Genomic DNA, 21,859 nt, shown 5'->3' with positions numbered 1-21,859 from the left:
TAACCAACACTCTTCTGTTATCTCTTTATTTTTGTGTGTTCTCCATCCTGACTAACCAACACTCTTCTGTTATCTCTCTCTTTCTGTGTGTTCTCTATCCTGACTAACCAACACTCTTCTGTTATCTCTTTATTTCTGTGTGTTCTCCATCCTGACTAACCAACACTCTTCTGTTATCTCTCTCTTTCTGTGTGTTCTCTATCCTGACTAACCAACACTCTTCTATTATCTCTCTCTTTCTGTGTGTTCTCCATCCTGACTAACCAACACTCTTCTGTTATCTCTCTCTTTCTGTGTGTTCTCCAGTCTGACTAACCAACACTCTTCTGTTATCTCTTTATTTATGTGTGTTCTCTATCCTGACTAACCAACACTCTTCTATTATCTCTCTCTTTCTGTGTGTTCTCCATCCTGACTAACCAACACTCTTCTGTTATCTCTCTCTTTCTGTGTGTTCTCCAGTCTGACTAACCAACACTCTTCTGTTATCTCTTTATTTCTGTGTGTTCTCTATCCTGACTAACCAACACTCTTCTGTTATCTCTCTCTTTCTGTGTGTTCTCTATCCTGACTAACCAACACTCTTCTGTTATCTCTCTCTTTCTGAGTGTTCTCCAGTCTGACTAACCAACACTCTTCTGTTATCTCTCTCTTTCTCGGTGTTCTCCATCCTGACTAACCAACACTCTTCTGTTATCTCTTTATTTCTCTCTTTCTTGTTCCCTTCTGCTTCCGCTCCTCTAAGAAATAAAGATTTCAGACATAGGTAAGCCTCAGTAACAATATAACCATGTACCACAGATCCATACCAGTCTTGTTTCCCTCTCTCTCTGTGTCCCCTGTGTAAACCCTAGTGGCAGCTCGTCCATAGAATACAGTCGCTCTCTTTATATAAAGGCTTTGGAGGGATTTCAGAATCATTCTAGCGGATTGGCCGACATCAGCTCTCGGCGAATCGGACTCCTTTATCTCCCTACAAACCCGCTGGAACCATCCAGAACCCCCTAGTCATTTGTGAAGCACATTGTAAAAGACAACTTAACACTTTTATAAAAACGCTAACTAGCAACAACAACAAAAAACGCTAACTAGCAAAACGTTTTGAGGGGTCTATTTTCAACTCAATACTTCTCTATTGTACGGTTGTGGCCCTTTGACAAAGAGGAGTGAGGACAAGACCCGGGGTCAAGTCTAGATAGAGAGGAGGAACTATGGTGGTACTCAGAGGAGAGGAGGAACTATGATTGTGCTCAGAGGAGAGGAGGAACTATGGTGGTGCTCAGAGGAGAGGAGGAACTATGATTGTGCTCAGAGGAGAGGAGGAACTATGGTGGTGCTCAGAGGAGAGGAGGAACTATGGTGGTGCTCAGAGGAGAGGAGGAACTATGGTGGTGCTCAGAGGAGAGGAGGAACTATGGTGGTGCTCTGAGGAGAGAGAAGAGGAGAGGAGGAACTATGGTGGTGCTCAGAGGAGAGGAGGAACTATGGTTGTGCTCAGAGGAGAGGAGGAACTGTGGTGGTGCTCAGAGGAGAGGAGGAACTATGGTGGTGCTCTGAGGAGAGGAGGAACTATGGTGGTGCTCAGAGGAGAGGAGGAACTATGGTGGTGCTCTGAGGAGAGGAGGAACTATGGTGGTGCTCAGAGGAGAGGGGGAACTATGGTGGTGCTCAGAGGAGAGGAGGAACTATGGTGGTGCTCAGAGGAGAGGAGGAACTATGGTGGTGCTCAGAGGAGAGGAGGAACTATGGTGGTGCTCTGAGGAGAGGAGGCACTATGGTGGTGCTCAGAGGAGAGGAGGAACTATGGTGGTGCTCAGAGGAGAGGAGGAACTATGGTGGTGCTCAGAGGAGAGGAGGAACTATGGTGGTGCTCAGAGGAGAGGAGGAACTATGGTGGTGCTCAGAGGAGAGGAGGAACTATGGTGGTGCTCAGAGGAGAGGAGGAACTATGGTGGTGCTCAGAGAAGAGGAGGAACTATGGTGGTGCTCAGAGGAGAGAGAAGAGGAGAGGAGGAACTATGGTGGTGCTCAGAGGAGAGGAGGAACTATGGTGGTGCTCAGAGGAGAGGAGGAACTATGGTGGTGCTCAGAGGAGAGAGAAGAGGAGAGGAGGAACTATGGTGGTGCTCAGAGGAGAGGAGGAACTATGGTGGTGCTCTGAGGAGAGGAGGAACTATGGTGGTGCTCAGAGGAGAGGAGGAACTATGGTGGTGCTCAGAGGAGAGGAGGAACTATGGTGGTGCTCAGAGGAGAGGAGGAACTATGGTTGTGCTCAGAGGAGAGGAGGAACTATGGTGGTGCTCTGAGGAGAGGAGGAACTATGGTGGTGCTCAGAGGAGAGGAGGAACTATGGTGGTGCTCTGAGGAGAGAGAAGAGGAGAGGAGGAACTATGGTGGTGCTCTGAGGAGAGGAGGAACTATGGTGGTGCTCAGAGGAGAGGAGGAACTATGGTGGTGCTCTGAGGAGAGAGAAGAGGAGAGGAGGAACTATGGTGGTGCTCTGAGGAGAGAGAAGAGGAGAGGAGGAACTATGGTGGTGCTCAGAGGAGAGGAGGAACTATGGTGGTGCTCAGAGGAGAGAGAAGAGGAGGAACTATGGTGGTGCTCTGAGGAGAGGAGGAACTATGGTGGTGCTCAGAGGAGAGGAGGAACTATGGTGGTGCTCAGAGGAGAGGAGGAACTATGGTGGTGCTCTGAGGAGAGAGAAGAGGAGAGGAGGAACTATGGTGGTGCTCTGAGGAGAGAGAAGAGGAGAGGAGGAACTATGGTGGTGCTCTGAGGAGAGGAGGAACTATGGTGGTGCTCAGAGGAGAGGAGGAACTATGGTGGTGCTCAGAGGAGAGAGAAGAGGAGAGGAGGGACTATGGTGGTGCTCAGAGGAGAGAGAAGAGGAGATGAGGAACTATGGTGGTGCTCAGAGGAGAGGAGGAACTATGGTGGTGCTCAGAGGAGAGAGAAGAGGAGAGGAGGAACTATGGTGGTGCTCTGAGGAGAGGAGGAACTATGGTGGTGCTCAGAGGAGAGGAGGAACTATGGTGGTGCTCTGAGGAGAGAGAAGAGGAGAGGAGGAACTATGGTGGTGCTCTGAGGAGAGAGAAGAGGAGAGGAGGAACTATGGTGGTGCTCTGAGGAGAGGAGGAACTATGGTGGTGCTCAGAGGAGAGGAGGAACTATGGTGGTGCTCAGAGGAGAGAGAAGAGGAGAGGAGGGACTATGGTGGTGCTCAGAGGAGAGAGAAGAGGAGATGAGGAACTATGGTGGTGCTCAGAGGAGAGGAGGAACTATGGTGGTGCTCAGAGGAGAGAGAAGAGGAGAGGAGGAACTATGGTGGTGCTCAGAGGAGAGGAGGAACTATGGTTGTGCTCAGAGGAGAGAGAAGAGCAGAGGAGGAACTATGGTGGTGCTCAGAGGAGAGGAGGAACTATGGTGGTGCTCAGAGGTGCTCTCTCTGTCTTTGTCCCTGACTAGCGTTGGTTTGCACTAAATCAGGCCTATTCTTAATACGTCAGACGTCATGTGCTGTGCTGTCATCATAGGCTGATGGGGACCCAGCAGCAAGGAGAAAGAGAGGGGTGGGATATCTGGAAAATGATCAGAGGAGATGAAGAACATTCCCTCATGATGATAATGTAGCCATGGGGAATAACTGTGCCTGGGAATGTAGTGTCAGTAATGGTGAAAATAGAAAGTCATGGGAAATAGAAAGTAACAGTAATGGTGAAAATAAAAAGTAACAGTAATGGTGAAAATAGAAAGTAACAGTAGTGGTGAAAATAAAAAGTAACAGTAATGGTGAAAATAGAAAGTAACAGTAATGGTGAAAATAGAAAGTAACAGTAGTGGTGAAAATAGAAAGTCATGGAAAATAGAAAGTAACAGTAATGGTGAAAATAGAAAGTAACAGTAATGGTGAAAATAGAAAGTAACAGTAATGGTGAAAATAGAAAGTAACAGTAATGGTGAAAATAGAAAGTAACAGTAGTGGTGAAAATAGAAAGTAACAGTAATGGTGAAAATAGAAAGTAACAGTAATGGTGAAAATAGAAAGTAACAGTAATGGTGAAAATAGAAAGTAACAGTAGTGGTGAAAATAGAAAGTAGCAGTAATGGTGAAAATAAAAAGTAACAGTAATGGTGAAAATATAAATGGGTCCCCAGCCCACTCTTTCATTCCTCAATACTTCAGGGTAACAATAATAATGTTCCATTATGAATTAATGGTAATGAATTAATAACCATTTTGGGGCCATTCATTTGCGAGCCGTCTAATGCATCACAGAGACTCCTTTAGTGTCAGACGCATTAATCCTAGGCCCTCACACGCACACACACGCATACACACGGTACAGACACACACACATACACACCCAGACACATACGCACGCACGCACACACACACACATGCATGCACATACACACACATGCATGCACATACACACACACGGTACAGACACACACACATACACACCCAGACACACACACACACACACACACACACACACACACACACACACACACACACACACACACACACACACACACACACACACACACACACACACACACACACACACACATGCATGCACATACACACACGGTACAGACACAGACACACACACACACCCAGACGTCTCGCTCCATTTGGGAGTGTCATTAAGACTAGCGTTATTGACTCCCTTGCTCTGCTTAGCTTTGTAAACTGGAGAGACTATTGACCTCAAACCTCCTCAGAACCATTCTAACGGAGGAGGATCCATGCAAACGCACAGTCACGCACACACATTTGTTATCATTCAATTATGTTTTCTTTTGACCTTCAGCTTCTTATTATCTGCTTGCCTCTGTGTTTGCCTCCGTGTCAATCCTTCTTGTCTTTAGCCCTTAGCGACAAAGAAACACCTGCCTCGTCATATTTGTTAAAGAAATCTAAAGATTCACCTCAATATGGAGGAGTGGGGGTGTCTGTCTCCCCGTTTCTTTACTCCTGCCCGAAGCGACACTCGTTCGTAACCGTTCTCGCTCTTACTGAGTAATCGCTGACGACAGATTCATATTCAAAGCCAAGCTTCTGTGTTCGCTACTTCCCAGAATGTTTTCCTGTCTACTTTTACCTGCAAGTGAAGTGGGCACTAGGAGAACAGTGGACTGTCAGTGAGAGCAAAGTGCAAAGACAGTCAAATGCCCCAAAAGTAGATTTTCCTCCAATGTAAAAAAAATAAATATATATATATTATTCTGTTTATCTTGGCTATATAACATCTAGGCCATTTCTCTCTCTCTCTCTCTCTCTCTCTCTCTCTCTCTCTCTCTCTCTCTCTCTCTCTCTCTCTCTCTCTCTCTCTCTCTCTCTCTCTCTCTCTCTCTCTCTCACTGCCAAAGCAAGTGAAATAGATAATAAACAAAAGTGAAATAAACTATAAAAATTTAACAGTAAACATTACACTCACAAAAGTTCCAAAAGAATAAAGACATTTCAAATGTCATATTATGTCTATATACAGTGTCTCTCTCTGTATCTCTCGGTCTCTCTCCCTCTCGATCTCTCTAGCCATGAGTGTGTCATTAGAAACAGCCAGCCTGTCCTTGGCATGAGGTGTCTGGGTCCTTCCCCCTATTTTAAGCCGTCCTAATTGACGCCCGTTGATCAGTTGTTGACTTTCATCAATCGCTACGGCAACCGCCGGCACCCAGCTCACCAAGCAGGCGATGATGGAGCGAATGTGACAGGTTACTGGGCATCATTAGGAGCGCGTCAGACGATAGTGATCGGCAGTCGCATCGCGTTAGGTTCACCCCGGCTGAGGCCATATGCCACTGTGGAACCTCTAACACCTCTAGTATGATGTGCCACAGAAACAAAATGGACGCTGCCCTCTCATCTTCCCTCTGGTCTGAACCCTTCTGTCATTTTCAGTGTTCATTTGTTTAGTTTCCATGTTGGTGGTACGGTATCTTTATGTGAAGTGTGGCTGTAGTGTGAGTTCTGTAGTGTCGCAATTCACTGTCCCTAACGGTCAACTCTTCCTCCACATTGGTTTCCGTAGCAACAACCCGGCCCACCGGTACTACCTGGCGACGGACCCGGTTACGGGGCAGCTGTACGTGTCAGACACCAACTCCCGCCGTATCTACCGTCCCAAGGTCCTGACGGGCACCAAGGAGCTGCTCCAGAACGGAGAGGTGGTGGCAGGAACCGGGGAGCAGTGTCCCCCCTTCGACGAGGCACGCTGCGGGGACGGGGGCAAGGCCACAGAGGCCCTCCTCATGGGGCCCAAAGGTAGGATGACAGAGGAATAAACACACACACACACACACTGCCACATGCTGAAAATTGGTACAGACAACAAAATGATTGACATAATACATTTACAGTGCCCTGTACAGAGAAACACACAACTACACAGGACATTGGTACAGACACCAACAAAAACGCACACACACACAGACACAGACACACACACACATATTATATGGTCTGGCATATAATTCATGCACAGTTCCCTGTAGAGAAAAACAGACCAGCCCTTGGTAAAAGGCTTTAGCACTCTTACCCCGCAAGCTTCTATCCCCATTATACTACCATTATACTACCATTATACTACCATTATGCTACCATTATACTACCATTATACTACCATTATACTACCATTATGCTATCATTATACTACCAGTATACTACAATTATACTACCATTATGCTACCATTATGATACCATTATGCTACCATTATGCTACCATTATATTACGAGTATACTACCATTATGCTACCATTAAACCACCAATATATTACCATTATGCTACCATTATGCTACCATTATGCTGCCATTATACTACCATTATGTTACCATTATACTACCATTATGCTACCATTATGCTACCATTATACTACCGTTATACTACCATGGCATTAAAACAGAACCACACAGACTCAGACTGACAGAAACTTCCCACATACTTGCTTAGTATGGCCTCCAACACTCCACTTCAGGCAATCTGTCAGTCTGTCTGTCCCACCGCACCAGCCAGCCCCCATAAAACCTGTCTGTAACCCACAGGTGTGACTATCACACACACACCCCGGCGGTAATGAGGTGAGAGGTGGCTGAGCAGTAGCTGGGAGATTTTGGCAGGCACAAGCTTTTAGTCTAGATTTTAATGGAGAGAGCCTTTAGACACACACACACACATGCACACAGTTGCCTGTTAAACTGCAGTTATAGAGCGAGTCGGAAGACCATTAGGAGGGCGGTAACGTGTGAGAGAGGGAAAGAGAGAGTAGAGAAATGCAAATAAATGTTAGCGAGCCGTCGCTAGCAGCAGATGGCTTAGAGAGAGAGGGGGATGGAGAGGAGAGAGGGAGAGTTTTTTCATTTACAACATGCCGCCTCTCAGCCTTGCCACTCCTCTCCTATTCTCCCTTCTTTTCATCCCACCCTCTCCACTCAGCGTCTCTTATCACCTCCTCCCTCCCTCTTCCTCCTCTCATTCCATTCTCCTCCTCTCTTCATCTGTCTCTCCTTTGATTAGCTTGCTGGTCATGGCGGAATGCGGCAGGGGTTTTTAACACCCCTCCTCTCCCATCCATTCTTTCTCTCCCCCTCCTCCCCATCCCTCTTTCCCTTCACCCCCCTCATCCCCCTCCCTACAGGATCAGCAGCGAAGCAGGTACACACACCGCCTCAGGAGCGCGGACCCTCAGATACACACACAGGAGAAAGGAGGGACAGAAGTTGCTTTTAGCCGCTGTTGTCGCAACCATAGCAACAGTCTGTTTCTCATCCATTTGGATGTGAAGTGAAGATGAACTAACCCCCCTGCCCCTCCCTCCCTCCCTCCCTCCCTCCCTCCCTCCCTCCCTCCCTCCCTCCCTCCCTCCCTCCCTTCCTCTCTCCTTCCATCCCATCCACCCTCCCTCCCACCCACCCTCCCTCCATCCCTCCCTCCCACCCACCCACCCTCCCTCCCTCCCTCCCTCCCTCTCTCCTTCCATCCCTCCCTCCCACCCTCCCTCCCTCCCACCCACCCACCAGAAACATGGGTGTTTTCTTCCCTTCCTCCTCTCTTCTAGGCTCTCGTCCCCAAAATAGAGACAGTTATGGATTCACACATTTGATTTGATTATATTCTATTGTTCCTATTTTGTTTTTGTTTTTAAATGCAGAGACGGCGCTGAAAATTGCTTATTTTCCCTCCCCCCTTCCTCCCTTCCTCTTTTGCCCTGTGAAATAATTTACTACTAGACATCAAAATGTGAATTATTCACCGGGTGCTTCCTTCTGCGGTGACCTGAAAAATGCCCAAGCCACACTCATACGAACACGTTGTACATACACAGACTGGCAGGTGCTGTGTGTGCGTGTGCATGCGTGTGCATGGGAGTGTGTATGTGCGTATAGTATGTTTGTGTGAATGTGTACTGAATGTGTACTGAATGTGCATGTACGCAGGTATGTATACTGTACATCCAAATATCTCAGTTTCCATCTCTCTGCTTCTACTCCAGGTATTACGGTAGGTAAGAACGGGTACATCTACTTCTACTAAATCTCCTTCCTTTCCCTCTGTCCCGCTACTACATGTATTACGGTAGATAATAATTGGTACATCTACTTCTTACCTGTCATCACCTCCCTCTCTGTTCCACTACTCCAGGTATTACGGTAGATAAGAACATAAGAACGGGTACATCTACTTCTTACCTCTCATCACTTTCCCTATCTGTTCCACTACTCCAGGTATTACGGTAGATAAGAACATAAGAACGGGTACATCTACTTCTTACCTCTCATCACTTTCCCTATCTGTTCCACTACTCCAGGTATTACGGTAGATAAGAACGGGTACATCTACTTCGTAGACGGGACCATGATCAGGAAGGTGGATCGTAACGGGATCATCTCCACCCTGTTGGGCTCCAACGACCTCACCTCAGCACGACCCCTGACCTGTGACACCAGCATGCACATCAGACAGGTGGGTCACATACACACAGGGACATCCACCTGAACACGAACACACACCAAACCGCCAGTGTTTGCTGGACTCACTTTATCCTAATGGCGGCCCTGAGTCATCGTTCAGAGCCATACATATACAAACATGGTTCTGTCACTCTTACTATCTAAAGCATTTTGAAACCATCAAAGTGCTAATTTGGCAATATACATTCAGTCCATATAGCCTCTGTGATGTAGACTGTAGTAGATGGTGTGGCTGGGGTGTTGTCTCATCTGAGAGAACCAGCCAGTGTGTGTTGTGTTCTCCCCTACTGAGTGGCAGTGCCTATTAAAGGCCTAAAGCTCCCCCTGCTGGCCGCTCGCTATACCCCAAACCTGCCCCCAGTCAACCAACACAGCTGAACTCAGCCCTATGGCGTAGGGTACAGTGCCAGGGTTGGGGACGATTCCATTTCAATTCAACCAATTCAGGAAGTAAACTGAAATGACACAATGAGAAAAAAAAACATTTTAACTAGAAAACTGAAATAATAGCCTGGGTGTTTATTTGCTTAAATCACTGAAAACAACTGTTGCTTATTAGAAACAGGCTTTTGTTTGAGTCTATTTCCTTAGTGCTCACAGCTTTTGCTCATTTGCACATTTCCTGCACTAATGTGTTATCATTTACACACTGTGTCACGTTTCTTTTGTCTTATTACATCTTAAAAAACATTCAAAACGTTTCCTTGTCCATTTTCGTCGGTTCTGACGATTTCTAGGGCTCTGTACTCCCGAAGCTCTTGACTGTGTTTGTGCTTGCCAGTTAGCTAGCAGTTCTCAGCTGTTAGCAGCCAATGGCTAGCAGTTCTCAGCTGTTAGCAGCCAATGGCTAGCAGTTCTCAGCTGTTAGCAGCCAATGGCTAGCAGTTCTCAGCTGTTAGCAGCCAATGGCTAGCAGTTTATTATTGGCGATACAAACTGATGATTGTCATAATTTTTCGATGTAACAAATCAAGCATTAAACCTTGTAAACAATTCATGGTAATTCATGGTAACCTCGTAAACAATTCATTTCGACCCGGCGTTTATTTGAAACAGGCTTGTATTTGCTGAAATGTGTGCAGTTGCTCAGCTATTAAAAGAAACTCGGCGTCTAATTGAGGTTTTACAGTTGTTCACTTCCTGAATTGCCAAATTGAAATGGAACTGACCCCAACCCCAGACAGCACTATGGCCCTCAGCCTCAGCTCTTTCTAAGGGCCAAATCCAACTCCAGGTATTTCAGGGTACAGTTTGGATCTCACTTTATTGTTGTAAGACAGGAATCATCTGAGGATTAAGAGGGAATAGGATGTGTCAATCATAATACTGTTCCTGAAAGTGGCCTCCCCTATTGGAGGTCTTACTAGGCGCTTCTCCTGGATTATCCAATCAGAATGGGCTATTTTGAGCTTTAGGGAAGCACTGAAGTGGGTTATCTTGAGTGATAGGCTACTGATGGTGCTGTCTAGATGGTGGTCGTTTCGTTGATGTTTGTTGCCAAACTGAGAGCCCAAGAGAATGTCACTTTTCTGACTGACAGTATATTGACAGTGTTCTGAACTAATGTGATGCATAACCAGTGTGGGCAAGTCAGGTATTTGTTGTGTTGTCTCTGAGTCCCCTGTGCCTTCCACTGCTAGCTAGATCAGTGTGTGTGTGTGTGTGTGTGTGTGTGTGTGTGTGTGTGTGTGTGTGTGTGTGTGTGTGTGTGTGTGTGTGTGTGTGTGTGTGTGTGTGTGTGTGTGTGTGTGTGTGTGTGTGTGTGTGTGTGTGTGTGTGTGTGTGTGTGTGTGTGTGTTTTCCCCGAGCTACCCCTATATCAATCCTCGGTACACCTCACTTCCTCTGATTCCCCGTCTCTCAAAACAGACAGAGACATCCCAGAGACAGATTCACTCAGATCATTCTTCTCCATCTCTCCATCCCTCTCTTCCTTTCTTCTTTGGACTCACTCCTCCTCTTTCTCATCCTCTCCTCCTCTGCACGGTCACAATCACAGAGCGAGGGAGAGAGTCCCCAGTGACAAAGAGAGCGAGAGAGAGAAACACAGAGTTGAGTTATTCAGAGAGGAACATATATGCAGTACCCATGGGTCTGGGGGGAAGAATGGGGAAGAGACACAGTGTAGCGCAGCCAGCCAGGGAGGGAGAAGAAGTATGTCTGCGTCCCAAATGGCACCTTATTCCCTAGATAGTGCACTAAATAGGGAATAGGGTGCCATTCGGGAAGCAGCCTGGGACTCAATGGAGCAAAAACAAACCGAAGACAGCTCTGTGTCAGTTAAAACAGGCAGCAGAAACACATCCACGCGTTACACTGCAACCTCCAACCACTGTCACCTCAACATGGCGGGGGTATGAAATAAAATGTTCCCATGCTGTACTGTAGAGAGGGGAGTCCCCTCCAAAGCCTCAGTGCTTTCAAGGCTATACCACTCTCTCTCTCCAACTCTCTCTCTCCAGCTCTCTCTCTCCAGCTCTCTCTCTCCAACTCTCTCTCCAGCTCTCTCTCTCCAACTCTCTCTCGCCAGCTCTCTCTCTCCAGCTCTCTCTCTTCAGCTCTCTCTCTCCAACTCTCTCTCTCCAACTCTCTCTCTCCAGCTCTCTCTCTCCAGCTCTCTCTCTCCAACTCTCTCTCCAGCTCTCTCTCTCCAACTCTCTCTCGCCAGCTCTCTCTCTCCAGCTCTCTCTCTTCAGCTCTCTCTCTCCAACTCTCTCTCTCCAGCTCTCTCTCTCCAGCTCTCTCTCTCCAACTCTCTCTCTCCAGCTCTCTCTCCAACTCTCTCTCTCCAGCTCTCTCTCTCCAGCTCTCTCTCTCCAGGAGCTATGTTGAGAAGTTGACGATTGAACTCCGCCGTGCTCTGCAGTGGCTACCAACTGATGTTTTTGGGCATCTGAATAGACAGGAACGCCCTGTTGTCTTTTCATTTTCCTCCACTTCCATTTCCACAGGGGAAAAAGCAGGGGTTAAGTATTTGTAGCACTTTGAGAGGCGAAGTAAGAAACACAGTCTGTCTTCCAGTCACTGCATGGTACCAAGTGCCCAAATAGTGGCTCTTTATAGTGCAGCTTTAGTCATGTATAATGCATGGTCTGTAACTGGCAGGGAAGAGCTTTCATGTGGTCGAGCTGAAGGCTAAAAGCGTCATTAGCTTTTAATGGTCCTCCGCCGAGGCGCTTAACCTGCCAGGTCACTCAGGGTCGGGGGTGAGGTGAAGACGTCGGGTCCAGGGCCGAAGACAGCAGATCCCTAACTACCGCTGTGCCCGGAGCTCTACAACACTAATGGTGCAGAAGTGTGTGTTTTGGGGGGTGGTTGGGCTGGGGGGTGGGAGTGTGTTCTCTTCATATCATCTTTTACCATCACATTTTGTCCGCCAGCATACCCTGCTCCTCCACCGGGAGATGGAAAGAGAATGAGAGAGAAGTCTCGTTTAGACAATAAAACTTTAACGTTTACGTCTCTCTTTCTCTCTCCTCTTTGTTTTGCCAGCAGAGAGTTGCTTCCCTCAGGCGATGAGGGAACGCATCATTTCGCAGAGTGTGTGTCGGGGTGTGCATGCGTAAGTGAGTGTGGGCCTGCATGTGTGTGTGCGCGCCTGTGTGTGGGCCTGCGTGTGTGTGTGTGTGTGTGTGTGTGTGTGTGTGTGTGTGTGTGTGTGTGTGTGTGTGTGTGTGTGTGTGTGTGTGTGTGTGTGTGTGTGTGTGTGTGTGTGTGTGTGTGTGTGTGTGTGTGTGTGTGTGTTTGTCTTCAAATGTAATAAATGACCCAGTGGCTGATTTAAATTGAATCAGAGCGAAGCACACAATGTATAAGTCCTGAGAAGTAAAGGATCCTTCTTCATCAGTGTCACGGCCAGACACTCGGGGAGGGGGGAGGCAGAGGGGGGCTGGGGGGGTGCAAAGCAGCACTAGACTCACATCTCATCTGTTCTGTGTTTGTGGGTGGATTTGTTTTTTCTGTCATCTTTACGGAACTTTTGCGAAGAGTTTTCACCCCGTGAGGCTAATAAAGGTTCTGGTTGATTCCTTTTTCGTCTCCTTTAAGTGGATGTCAATTGTTCAGTGTTTTTGGGGTCTGTAATGTCTTTTTGGTTATGTGTCATAATGAGGATCCTAATAAATCCTGATAATGAGGATCCTAATAAATCTAATCTCTGCTCTGCTGTAGGTTCGTCTGGAGTGGCCCACAGCCCTTGCCATCAACCCCATGGATAATTCCATCTATGTCCTGGACAACAATGTGGTGCTGCAGATCACTGAGAACAGACAGGTGACCATCACACTCCCACATAGGAGCACTTCTATTACATACACAAATAAGTTCATGCTGGTAGTGGGAACAATGCATGATGGGTAAGGCGAGATGGAAGGATGCACCGACACATTGGGGCTGAATAAGCCTTTGTCAAGATATCGGTCACCTCTTTGACTAGTGTTGTTGCTGTGTACCAACAGGTGCGCATCGTGGCGGGACGTCCCATGCACTGCCAGGTGCCAGGTATAGAATACACGCTGGGCAAGCGGGCGGTGCAGACCATGCTGGAGGGAGCTGCTGCCATCGCCCTCTCCTACAGTGGCGTGCTCTACATCGCCGAGACTGATGAGAAGAAGATACACCGCATCCGCCAGGTGATATAGTATTATAATATAGTTCAATAACATGTCATGAGATGCAAACGAAGGGGGGGGGAAGACCAAGAACAACGTACTGTTGTATTTGTCGTTCTTGCTGGCACTGTTTTTGCGGACGGCGCCTATTTTGAATATCTTTCAATGATTGTTATGTCATTGTTTTTTACCCTCGTTGCACTGGTTGTAAGTGGCTGTGGATAAGAGCATCTGCTAAATGATTCAACTTTACATGTACATGTAGGTGTCCACGGACGGCGAGATCACGCCGTTGGCCGGCGCTCTGTCCGACTGCGACTGCAAGAACGACGCCAACTGCGACTGCTACCAGACGGGCGACGGCTACGCCAAAGACGCCCGCCTCAACTCGCCCTCCTCGCTTGTCGTCTCGCCCGACGGTACGCTCTACGTGGCCGACCTGGGCAACATCCGCATCCGCGCCGTCCGCCGCAACCAACCGCCGTCGGGCGCCGCCGTTTCCGGCCCGGGCTCCTTCGAGGTGGCCTCGCCGTCGTCCCAGGAGCTCTACGTGTTTGATTCCAACGGAACCCACCAGTTCACCATGTCTCTCGTCACCGGTGACTACAAGTACAACTTCAGCTATAGCAACGAGGAGGACGTTACAGCGGTGACGGATAGTAGTGGCAACACCTTGAGGATCCGCCGCGACCCCAACCGGATGCCGGTGCGGATCGTTGCCCCGGACAACCAGGTGATCTGGCTGACTATCGGGACCAATGGCGGGTTGAAGACACTGACGGCCCAGGGACAAGAGCTGGTGCTGTTCACCTACCACGGCAACAGTGGGCTGCTCGCCACCAAGACCATACAGATAGGATGGACCACCTTCTATGAGTAAGTGGGACTTACTGACCAGCAAAGACTTGGGGCCCCATCCTGACTGACTATTTGACTGCCTGACTGACTATCTGACTGATAAACTGACTGACTATCTGCCTGACTGACAATCTGCCTGACTGACAATCTGCCTGACTGATAAACTGACTGATAAACTGACTGACTATCTGCCTGACTTACTATCTGACTGACTGACTGTCTGACTGACTGACTGTCTGACTGACAATCTGCCTGACTGACTAACTGACTGACAATCTGAATGACTATCTGACTGACTGACTGTCTGACTGACTGACTATCTGACTGACAATCTGACTGTCTGACTGACTGACTGTCTGACTGACTGACAATCTGCCTGACTGACTATCTGACTGACAATCTGCCTGACTGACTATCTGACTGACTGACAATCTGACTCATAAACTGACTGCCCCACTGGTTGTGTTTCAGAAAGATGCTTTAAGAGAAGTCTCTCTCCCTCTGTTGTCCCCTAAGACTGTGTAAGGAAGTGTCAGTGTCCCCCTTTTTGTGAGTGTCCCTTGTCCCTTAAGTCCTAACTCTGACAACATGAAGATGTCCTTCATCATCCTATATCTTCTAGTGATTGGCTGTGCGTATACTATAGAGCCAGCAGCCATCTTTTCTGCCCTTCCATCTGATCAGTATCAGTAAGACAGGGGCTGAACAATGCCTGCTCAGCAAAACCCTGTCACACACACACACACACACGCCATACAACTCAGGGGAAATCTTCATAGAAAACTTTCTGTTCCGTTTCACCTTGTACTGTACTTGCACCACGTTCCAACACATGGAGGAATAGTTGTAAATTATACAGTGTGTGTGTGTGTGTGTGTGTGTGTGTGTGTGTGTGTGTGTGTGTGTGTGTGTGTGTGTGTGTGTGTGTGTGTGGAGGAGAGCTCATCTGGGAGCCACACCCACTGTCACCATGGAGGGAAAGAGAGTGGGAGAACAGAGAGAGGGCAAGAGAGAAGAGTGTGAGACAGAGAGAGTCACAAAGTGCTTGTTACTCCCAGAGCAGACATACACCAGCAGACACAGGGCTGTCACTACATCTCTCTCTAAATGTGATAGTAGGCTAGCTCAGACACACACACACACACACACACTGACACTCCCTCCAGGTACCAAAATAGACTCCCAGCCATATGGGACAGCAAAGGCCCTAGTCAGCTAGCCAGGCAGGTTGTTCTCTTTGCAGTGTGTTCCACCATACTACAGCTTCCATAGCCCCAAACTTTTACCACAGAGCCCTTGTCAAAAAGACTGCCTCTGAGTCTGAACCCAAACCCTGACCCTGACCCCTATCCGCTCGTACAAACCAGCAGCCATTCATACATCGTCCCCTCAACCTGCTACCTGCTAACTCTCTATTCAACATCACAATGACTACAGTTCCACAGTGTCTGACTGTATCCTTAAATAAAATGAAGAATACCTGATCTTTCTTATATCTCTCAGATATAGGAGAGACACTTCAAAACAAACTTCCTTTTGATATTTTGGGTGGGAGTATCTGTTGTTCCATGTTGTGAATCTGTTATTCAATGTGTTTGTATGGGCTAATAGCAGTAAAGATTCAAATATAGATTTTTTGGGGGATACTTCAAGGGGTCTTAAAATTCTAAATCAAATAGCTAAATATTTCTTGGTATGACATTCTAAAAACAATTCCATATAACTTTATTTTCCTATTTTTCTCCCCTCTCTCTCCCTCTGTCTTCTCCCCTCTCTCTCCCTCTCTCTGTCTTCTCTCCTCTCTCTGTCTTCTCTCCTTTCTCTCCCTCCCTCCCTCCCTCTCTCTGTCTTCTCTCCTCTCTTTCTCTCTCTATCTTCTCTCCTCTCTCTCTGTCTTCTCTCTCTCCCTCTCTCTATCTTCTCTCCTCTTTCTCTGTCTTCTCTCCTCTCCCTCTCTCTTTCTCTTCTTCCCCTTTCTTTCTTTCTTTTTCTATCTATCTCCATTCCCTCCAGTTATGACAGTGAGGGTCGTCTAACCAACGTGACGTTCCCTACGGGGGTGGTGACCAACCTGCACGGGGATATGACCGGGGCCATCACGGTGGACATTGAGACGTCCGGCCGCGACGAGGACGTCAGCATCACCACTAACCTCTCCTCCATCGACTCCTTCTACACACTGGTCCAGGGTAAGTAGAGGTGGGGAGTGTGTGTGTGTGTGTGTGTGTGTGTGTGTGTGTGTGTGTGTGTGTGTGTGTGTGTGTGTGTGTGTGTGTGTGTGTGTGTGTGTGTGTGTGTGTGTGTGTGTGTGTGTGTGTGTGTGTGTGTGTGTGTGTGTGGGTGTGGGTGTGTCTGTTTACACATATCTGTGTGTCTCAACGTTGTGAGTACCAGTCATTAATATTAATGCGCCACGTTGATAACCAACAGCATTGATTAGTCGAACGTCAACACAATATTAATGACTTCACCAATTACTCAATGGGCATTAATCCCTGATCCCCTTTCATTATTAAAGAGGTCATCAATTAAAGACAGCTCAGAGATCAATATACTTAATCATACAACAGTAACTGTCTGTTTGTAGACAGAGGAGAGGAGGAGAGGAGATAGAATGAGGAGAAGAGAGGAGAGGAGAGGAAAGGAAAGGAGTGGACGAGAAATGACAGGAGAAGAAAGGAGGAGAGGAGAGGAACCTTGAAGGGTTCTATCAATACAGGCCCAACATAGGAATCTTCCAACCTTTATGTAACAGAAGGGGAGAATGGGGTTCTGAAATCAGATGTTGCTTATTTAAGCAATAAGGCCCGAGGGGGTGTGGTATATGACCAATATTACACAATATTACAAAGGCTGTTCTTAAGCACGACGCAACGTGGAGTACCTGGATACAGCCCTTAGCCGTGGTATATTGGCAGTGTACCACAAACCCCCGAGGTGCCTTATTGCTATTATAAACTGGTTACCAACATAATTATAGGATTAAAAATGTTGTCCCCATGGTATACGGTCTGATATACCACGGCTGTCGGCCAATCAGCATTCAGGACTCGAACTAAAACATTTTCGACTTTCTCTCTTTCTCTCCACCACAGACCAACTAAGGAACAGCTACCAGGTGGGCTACGACCACTCTCTGAGGGTGATCTATGCCAACGGGATGGACACACACTACCAGACGGAGCCCCACATCCTGGCGGGCGCTGCCAACCCCACGGTGGCACGGAGGAACATGACGCTGCCCGGGGAGAACGGGCAGAACCTGGTGGAGTGGCGCTTCCGCAAAGAGCAGACCCGGGGGAAAGTCATCGTGTTCGGAAGGAAGCTCAGGGTGAGAAGGGAGGATGATGGCGGGAGGAAGAGGAGAGTGGCGGCCATTTTATTTGGATTGTTGTTTTGTTTAAGCCGCAAAGTCAAATAGCTATATCATCAAAATATACGAAGAGGTAAATGAGGTATTTGGTCTTGATTTAGGTTTAGGCATAAGGCTAAAGAGGAGCTGCCATTTTGTTTTGTAGGCAGATATGGAGGTTGGGGCTTTCTTAAAAAAAATGTTTGCTCTGACAGCTTGGCACCTTGCACACACTTCCCAACAGGCATAGCTGGTTAAAACATCATTACTACCTGTCTAGGGGTTTCTGATGTGGATTTTAACAGTTGGGGATTCACTCTCTTCTCTTGCAGGTGATTTAGTCAGATCTTTGGCACTTCCTTCTCGTTTTTACCACGACATCATTCAAACATCGGCTACAATATAGGACGGGTCTAGGTCGGGGTTTGTCGCTAACTACAAAATGGATTTAACCACTGAAAAGGAGTGAGACTATTTTCCATATCAAATAGTCTTCGGTTCATTGTCAACGTTTCCGTCTCCTCGTTATCACCATCTAAACGGCTCAAATTAGTGACAGTTTGTCAGCGGTTAGCGAGGGACGACGATGCCATATTGTTTTGTCTCTTCCAACATCAAAAACAATATCTGAAAGTCATTACCATCTATCCAACAAAAGGAAAAGGTTTTGTTTTCCTGCTGACTTCTCAAGGGTTAATTCCCTAATTCCCATATCTGATGCCTCCTGTATGTGAACTAAAACTAATGGGACACACACATGGATGGGACACACAACGACACAAACACACACTTCCTGCTACATCTATTGGTGGGGTTGCATATTCTGAGCCGTTGCCTCTGTCAGAGAAGAGGGCTGGTCTCCGAGGTATTAACCACTCCTCCTCCTAGTGTCTGTCCTCATCTCTCTCTCCATAGACTGCTCTCTGTATGTCCCAAATGGCACCTTATTCCCTATACAGTGCACTACTTTTGACCAAGACCCATAGGGACACTGTATGTGCACTATGTAGAGAGTAGGGTGGCATTTGGGACTCATCCCGTTTCTGTCTGGATCTCAGCCTCCTCGTCTCATTACTGAAGAATGTCCAGGAGGAATCAGGGGCCTTCGCGTACAACAACAAAAACATGAAGGCCATATTGACATCTATCCTCTGCTGTTTTTTCTCTCTGTTTTTTTCTCGTTCCCTCATTTTGCTGGCAACATGAAAACCTGATGGGGGTGCGGGCATGCAGGCTAGGTGGGTGTCCCCACGGCATCCATCCCAGCAGGAAGTGACATGCTTTCTTATGGGGAATAAATTGAGGCCGGGGTCACGTTCTGTTGGCTAGTGTCTCGGTGTGTCTCGGCGGCATTCCGAGGGCCCCTGTCATCTTCAAATGAGTCTCGGCTCCCACTAGACTGAGAGAGAGACTCTGCATGGTTACCACCACAATATTATTCGTATTCTCTCTCTCGCTCTCTTTCTCTGTCATTCTGGTTCTCTCTTTTTCTTTCTCTCTCTTTCTCATTCTCTCGGTCTCTCCACCTCGCTGAATTCCTAGGGGGGGGGGGGGGGTAATTTCTGAAAGCAGTCAAAAGCAAGAGTTTGAACACACGCCAGCCAGTCTCTCACTTTAATGAATCTCCCTTCACAATAACGGCTAATCGAATGCTAAAAATCCCTTAAATGAATTTAGTGTCGCTCTTGAGAATCGATCACGGTAAACAGAGGTTTAAACAAACAGCGGAGTCATTGCGAGGCGATAAATAGCGGTTCTGTGTCGGGAATTGACTTTGAAAGCCGGTTCAGTTCACAGTTTCACAATTTCTCCTGTGTGTTTGTTAGATATTTTGTTTTAAAAGTTCAGCAATCTGTCCGAATCATCTGAATAAGACACCTGAAACCCCACCTCTTTAAGGAATACCTAGGATAGGATAAAGTAATCCTTCTAACCCCCCCCCCCCTTAAAAGAGTTAGATGCACTATTGTAAAGTGGTTGTTCCACTGGATATCATAAGGTGAATGCACCAATTTGTAAGTCGCTCTGGATAAGAGCGTCTGCTAAATGACTTAAATGTAAATGTAAATGTAAATGAATAAAGTCGAAATAATGTATTGTTATTAAACATTACTCCTTAGACTGCAAACCTTTTTATTGGATTTTTACAATATTTAAGTTAAAACTGTCCAAACCTTCTTCTGTTCTCTAAAGGTGAATGGCAGAAACCTTCTCTCTGTGGATTACGACCGAACTCTCCGGACAGAAAAGATCTACGACGACCACAGGAAGTTCCTGCTGAAGATCGTGTATGACACCCAGGGCCACCCTACTCTGTGGGTCCCCAGCAGTAAGCTGCTGTCAGTCAACCTTACCTACTCCAGCACGGGGCAGGTGACCAGCCTACAGAGGGGTCCCACCACAGAGAGGGTGGAGTACGATGGTCAAGGGAGGATTGTGTCCCGAGTGTTCGCCGATGGAAAGACCTGGAGTTATACATACCTGGATAAGGTAGGAACTAGACTAGGGATCAGCAACTAGAATCTGGACCGGGTGGTCAGGGGGGCCGGGACATAATTTGTAGACTGCAAATTGACCGGAAGAAGCCCAAACAGATCTAATGTTTGACTAAAACATAATCATTTCAAACCTTGCTTACATTTGTATACGATCACATCTCTATTATGCGTGGGAATACTTGGGAACAGATTTCTTCAATTAAAATCGCTTGGAGCTGATTTCCTGGTGTTTTTACAGTCTTTTGTATTTTTTGCTCACAAAACATGCTGCCAGTTGAAAACCCACACCCACACACGCATACACACACTCTGGTGCCATGATCAGCAACACCAGCAAACACCCCATATTGACGGTGCAAAAACATTGTGAAAAAGTAGTTGATGACTTAGTGTGAAGGCACTTGCATCACCAATCTATTGCATTCCAACTAGTGTTTTGGTGAGTAGCTGAACCGGTATGGTCAATCAAACGCAGCGCCGCTTGTTTACTGTCCAAATGTCACCCTTAAACTCCACTCCGCTGTGTGCTGAAGCGCACTGTTCCTACACCCTGGCATTACAGCCTCAGGTGCTAACTACACTGTGATTCTCCCCTATGCACGCCCAGTAAGCTTTACCCATACACCCACACACACCAACACAACCACTTTCTGTCCCTCTTTACCCATAGACGAGCTGTTCAAATCTGTAGAGACCGGCGCGTCTCCTGTAACAAAAGGATTAGTGGTGGGAATAGTCGTCTATTTTCATTGTCAGCACACAAAACACAAGGTTATTTTCTGAAGATGGAAACAGTGAAAAATAAAAAAGCCACAAAAGTAATTGAAGGCCCCCTTGAAAGCTATGAGTGTCAAAACAGAAAAGATGCTTTGAAAAATATACAAGGGAATCTGCCCAGGCTATAAAAGGACCATATTCCCTTTAGGTAGTAAGGGGTATATAGAGAGAGAGACAAAGAGAGGGAGGGGAGAGAGAGAGAGAGAGAGAGAGCAACAGCAGGGAGATAAAACGGACATTGTTTGTGGATGTGTACAGAGCGATGGCTTAAGAGGGACTAGTGAAGACCAGAGTTATGGAAACGAGACCCAGGGGAGAGGAAGAGGCTGGAGCCGGGGTTTAGACAGCATGGGGAGGCCACAGGGACACAACACAGAGAGAACAGAGAGAGAGAAGAAATAGAGCAAGTGATAGAGGGTGGAACAGAGAGAGAGAGAGAGAGAGAGAGAGAGGGGTGGGTGGGGGGGTGCGTGGGACGCAGAGAGAGAGAGAGGGTGGGTGGGGGGGTGCGTGGGACGCAGAGAGAGAGAGAGGGTGGGTGGGGGGGTGCGTGGGACGCAGAGAGAGAGAGAGGGTGGGTGGGGGGGTGCGTGGGACGCAGAGAGAGAGAGATACCAGGCTGATTCCCCAGAGTAGCAGAAACTTTTCTCCGTTCTCACTTCCAGGACAAACTGTAGAGACGATCACAGAGGTTACGTATTACATAATGACAAATAAACTACACCGAACAAAAATATAAACGCAACATGTAAAGTGTTGGTCCCATGTTTCATCAGCTGAAATA

General features: G+C 47.3%; 1 protein-coding gene across 9 annotated transcripts in view; it reads left to right on the top strand.

Annotated features, from left to right (window-relative positions):
- Positions 1-21,859, top strand: part of LOC139566926 (teneurin-3) — a 248,776-nt gene that overhangs the window by 211,957 nt on the left and 14,960 nt on the right. For 5 of the 9 annotated variants that reach the window (XM_071388307.1, XM_071388304.1, XM_071388303.1 and 2 more), the window contains 9 exons: positions 746-766; positions 6,045-6,277; positions 8,818-8,972; positions 13,151-13,252; positions 13,438-13,611; positions 13,856-14,466; positions 16,462-16,637; positions 17,544-17,779; positions 19,994-20,290. In XM_071388307.1, coding sequence (XP_071244408.1) covers positions 746-766; positions 6,045-6,277; positions 8,818-8,972; positions 13,151-13,252; positions 13,438-13,611; positions 13,856-14,466; positions 16,462-16,637; positions 17,544-17,779; positions 19,994-20,290 — 2,005 coding nt within the window. The remainder of the gene's footprint in view (positions 1-745; positions 767-6,044; positions 6,278-8,817; positions 8,973-13,150; positions 13,253-13,437; positions 13,612-13,855; positions 14,467-16,461; positions 16,638-17,543; positions 17,780-19,993; positions 20,291-21,859) is intronic. The other 4 variants (XM_071388305.1, XM_071388308.1, XM_071388302.1 and 1 more) reach the window with 1 other exon arrangement.

The sequence above is a fragment of the Salvelinus alpinus genome, chromosome 39 (assembly GCF_045679555.1).
Source record: "Salvelinus alpinus chromosome 39, SLU_Salpinus.1, whole genome shotgun sequence".
NCBI lineage: Eukaryota > Metazoa > Chordata > Actinopteri > Salmoniformes > Salmonidae > Salvelinus > Salvelinus alpinus.
The sequence above is the reverse complement of the archived record's forward strand: the minus strand, read 5'-3'. Positions and strand labels throughout refer to the sequence as shown.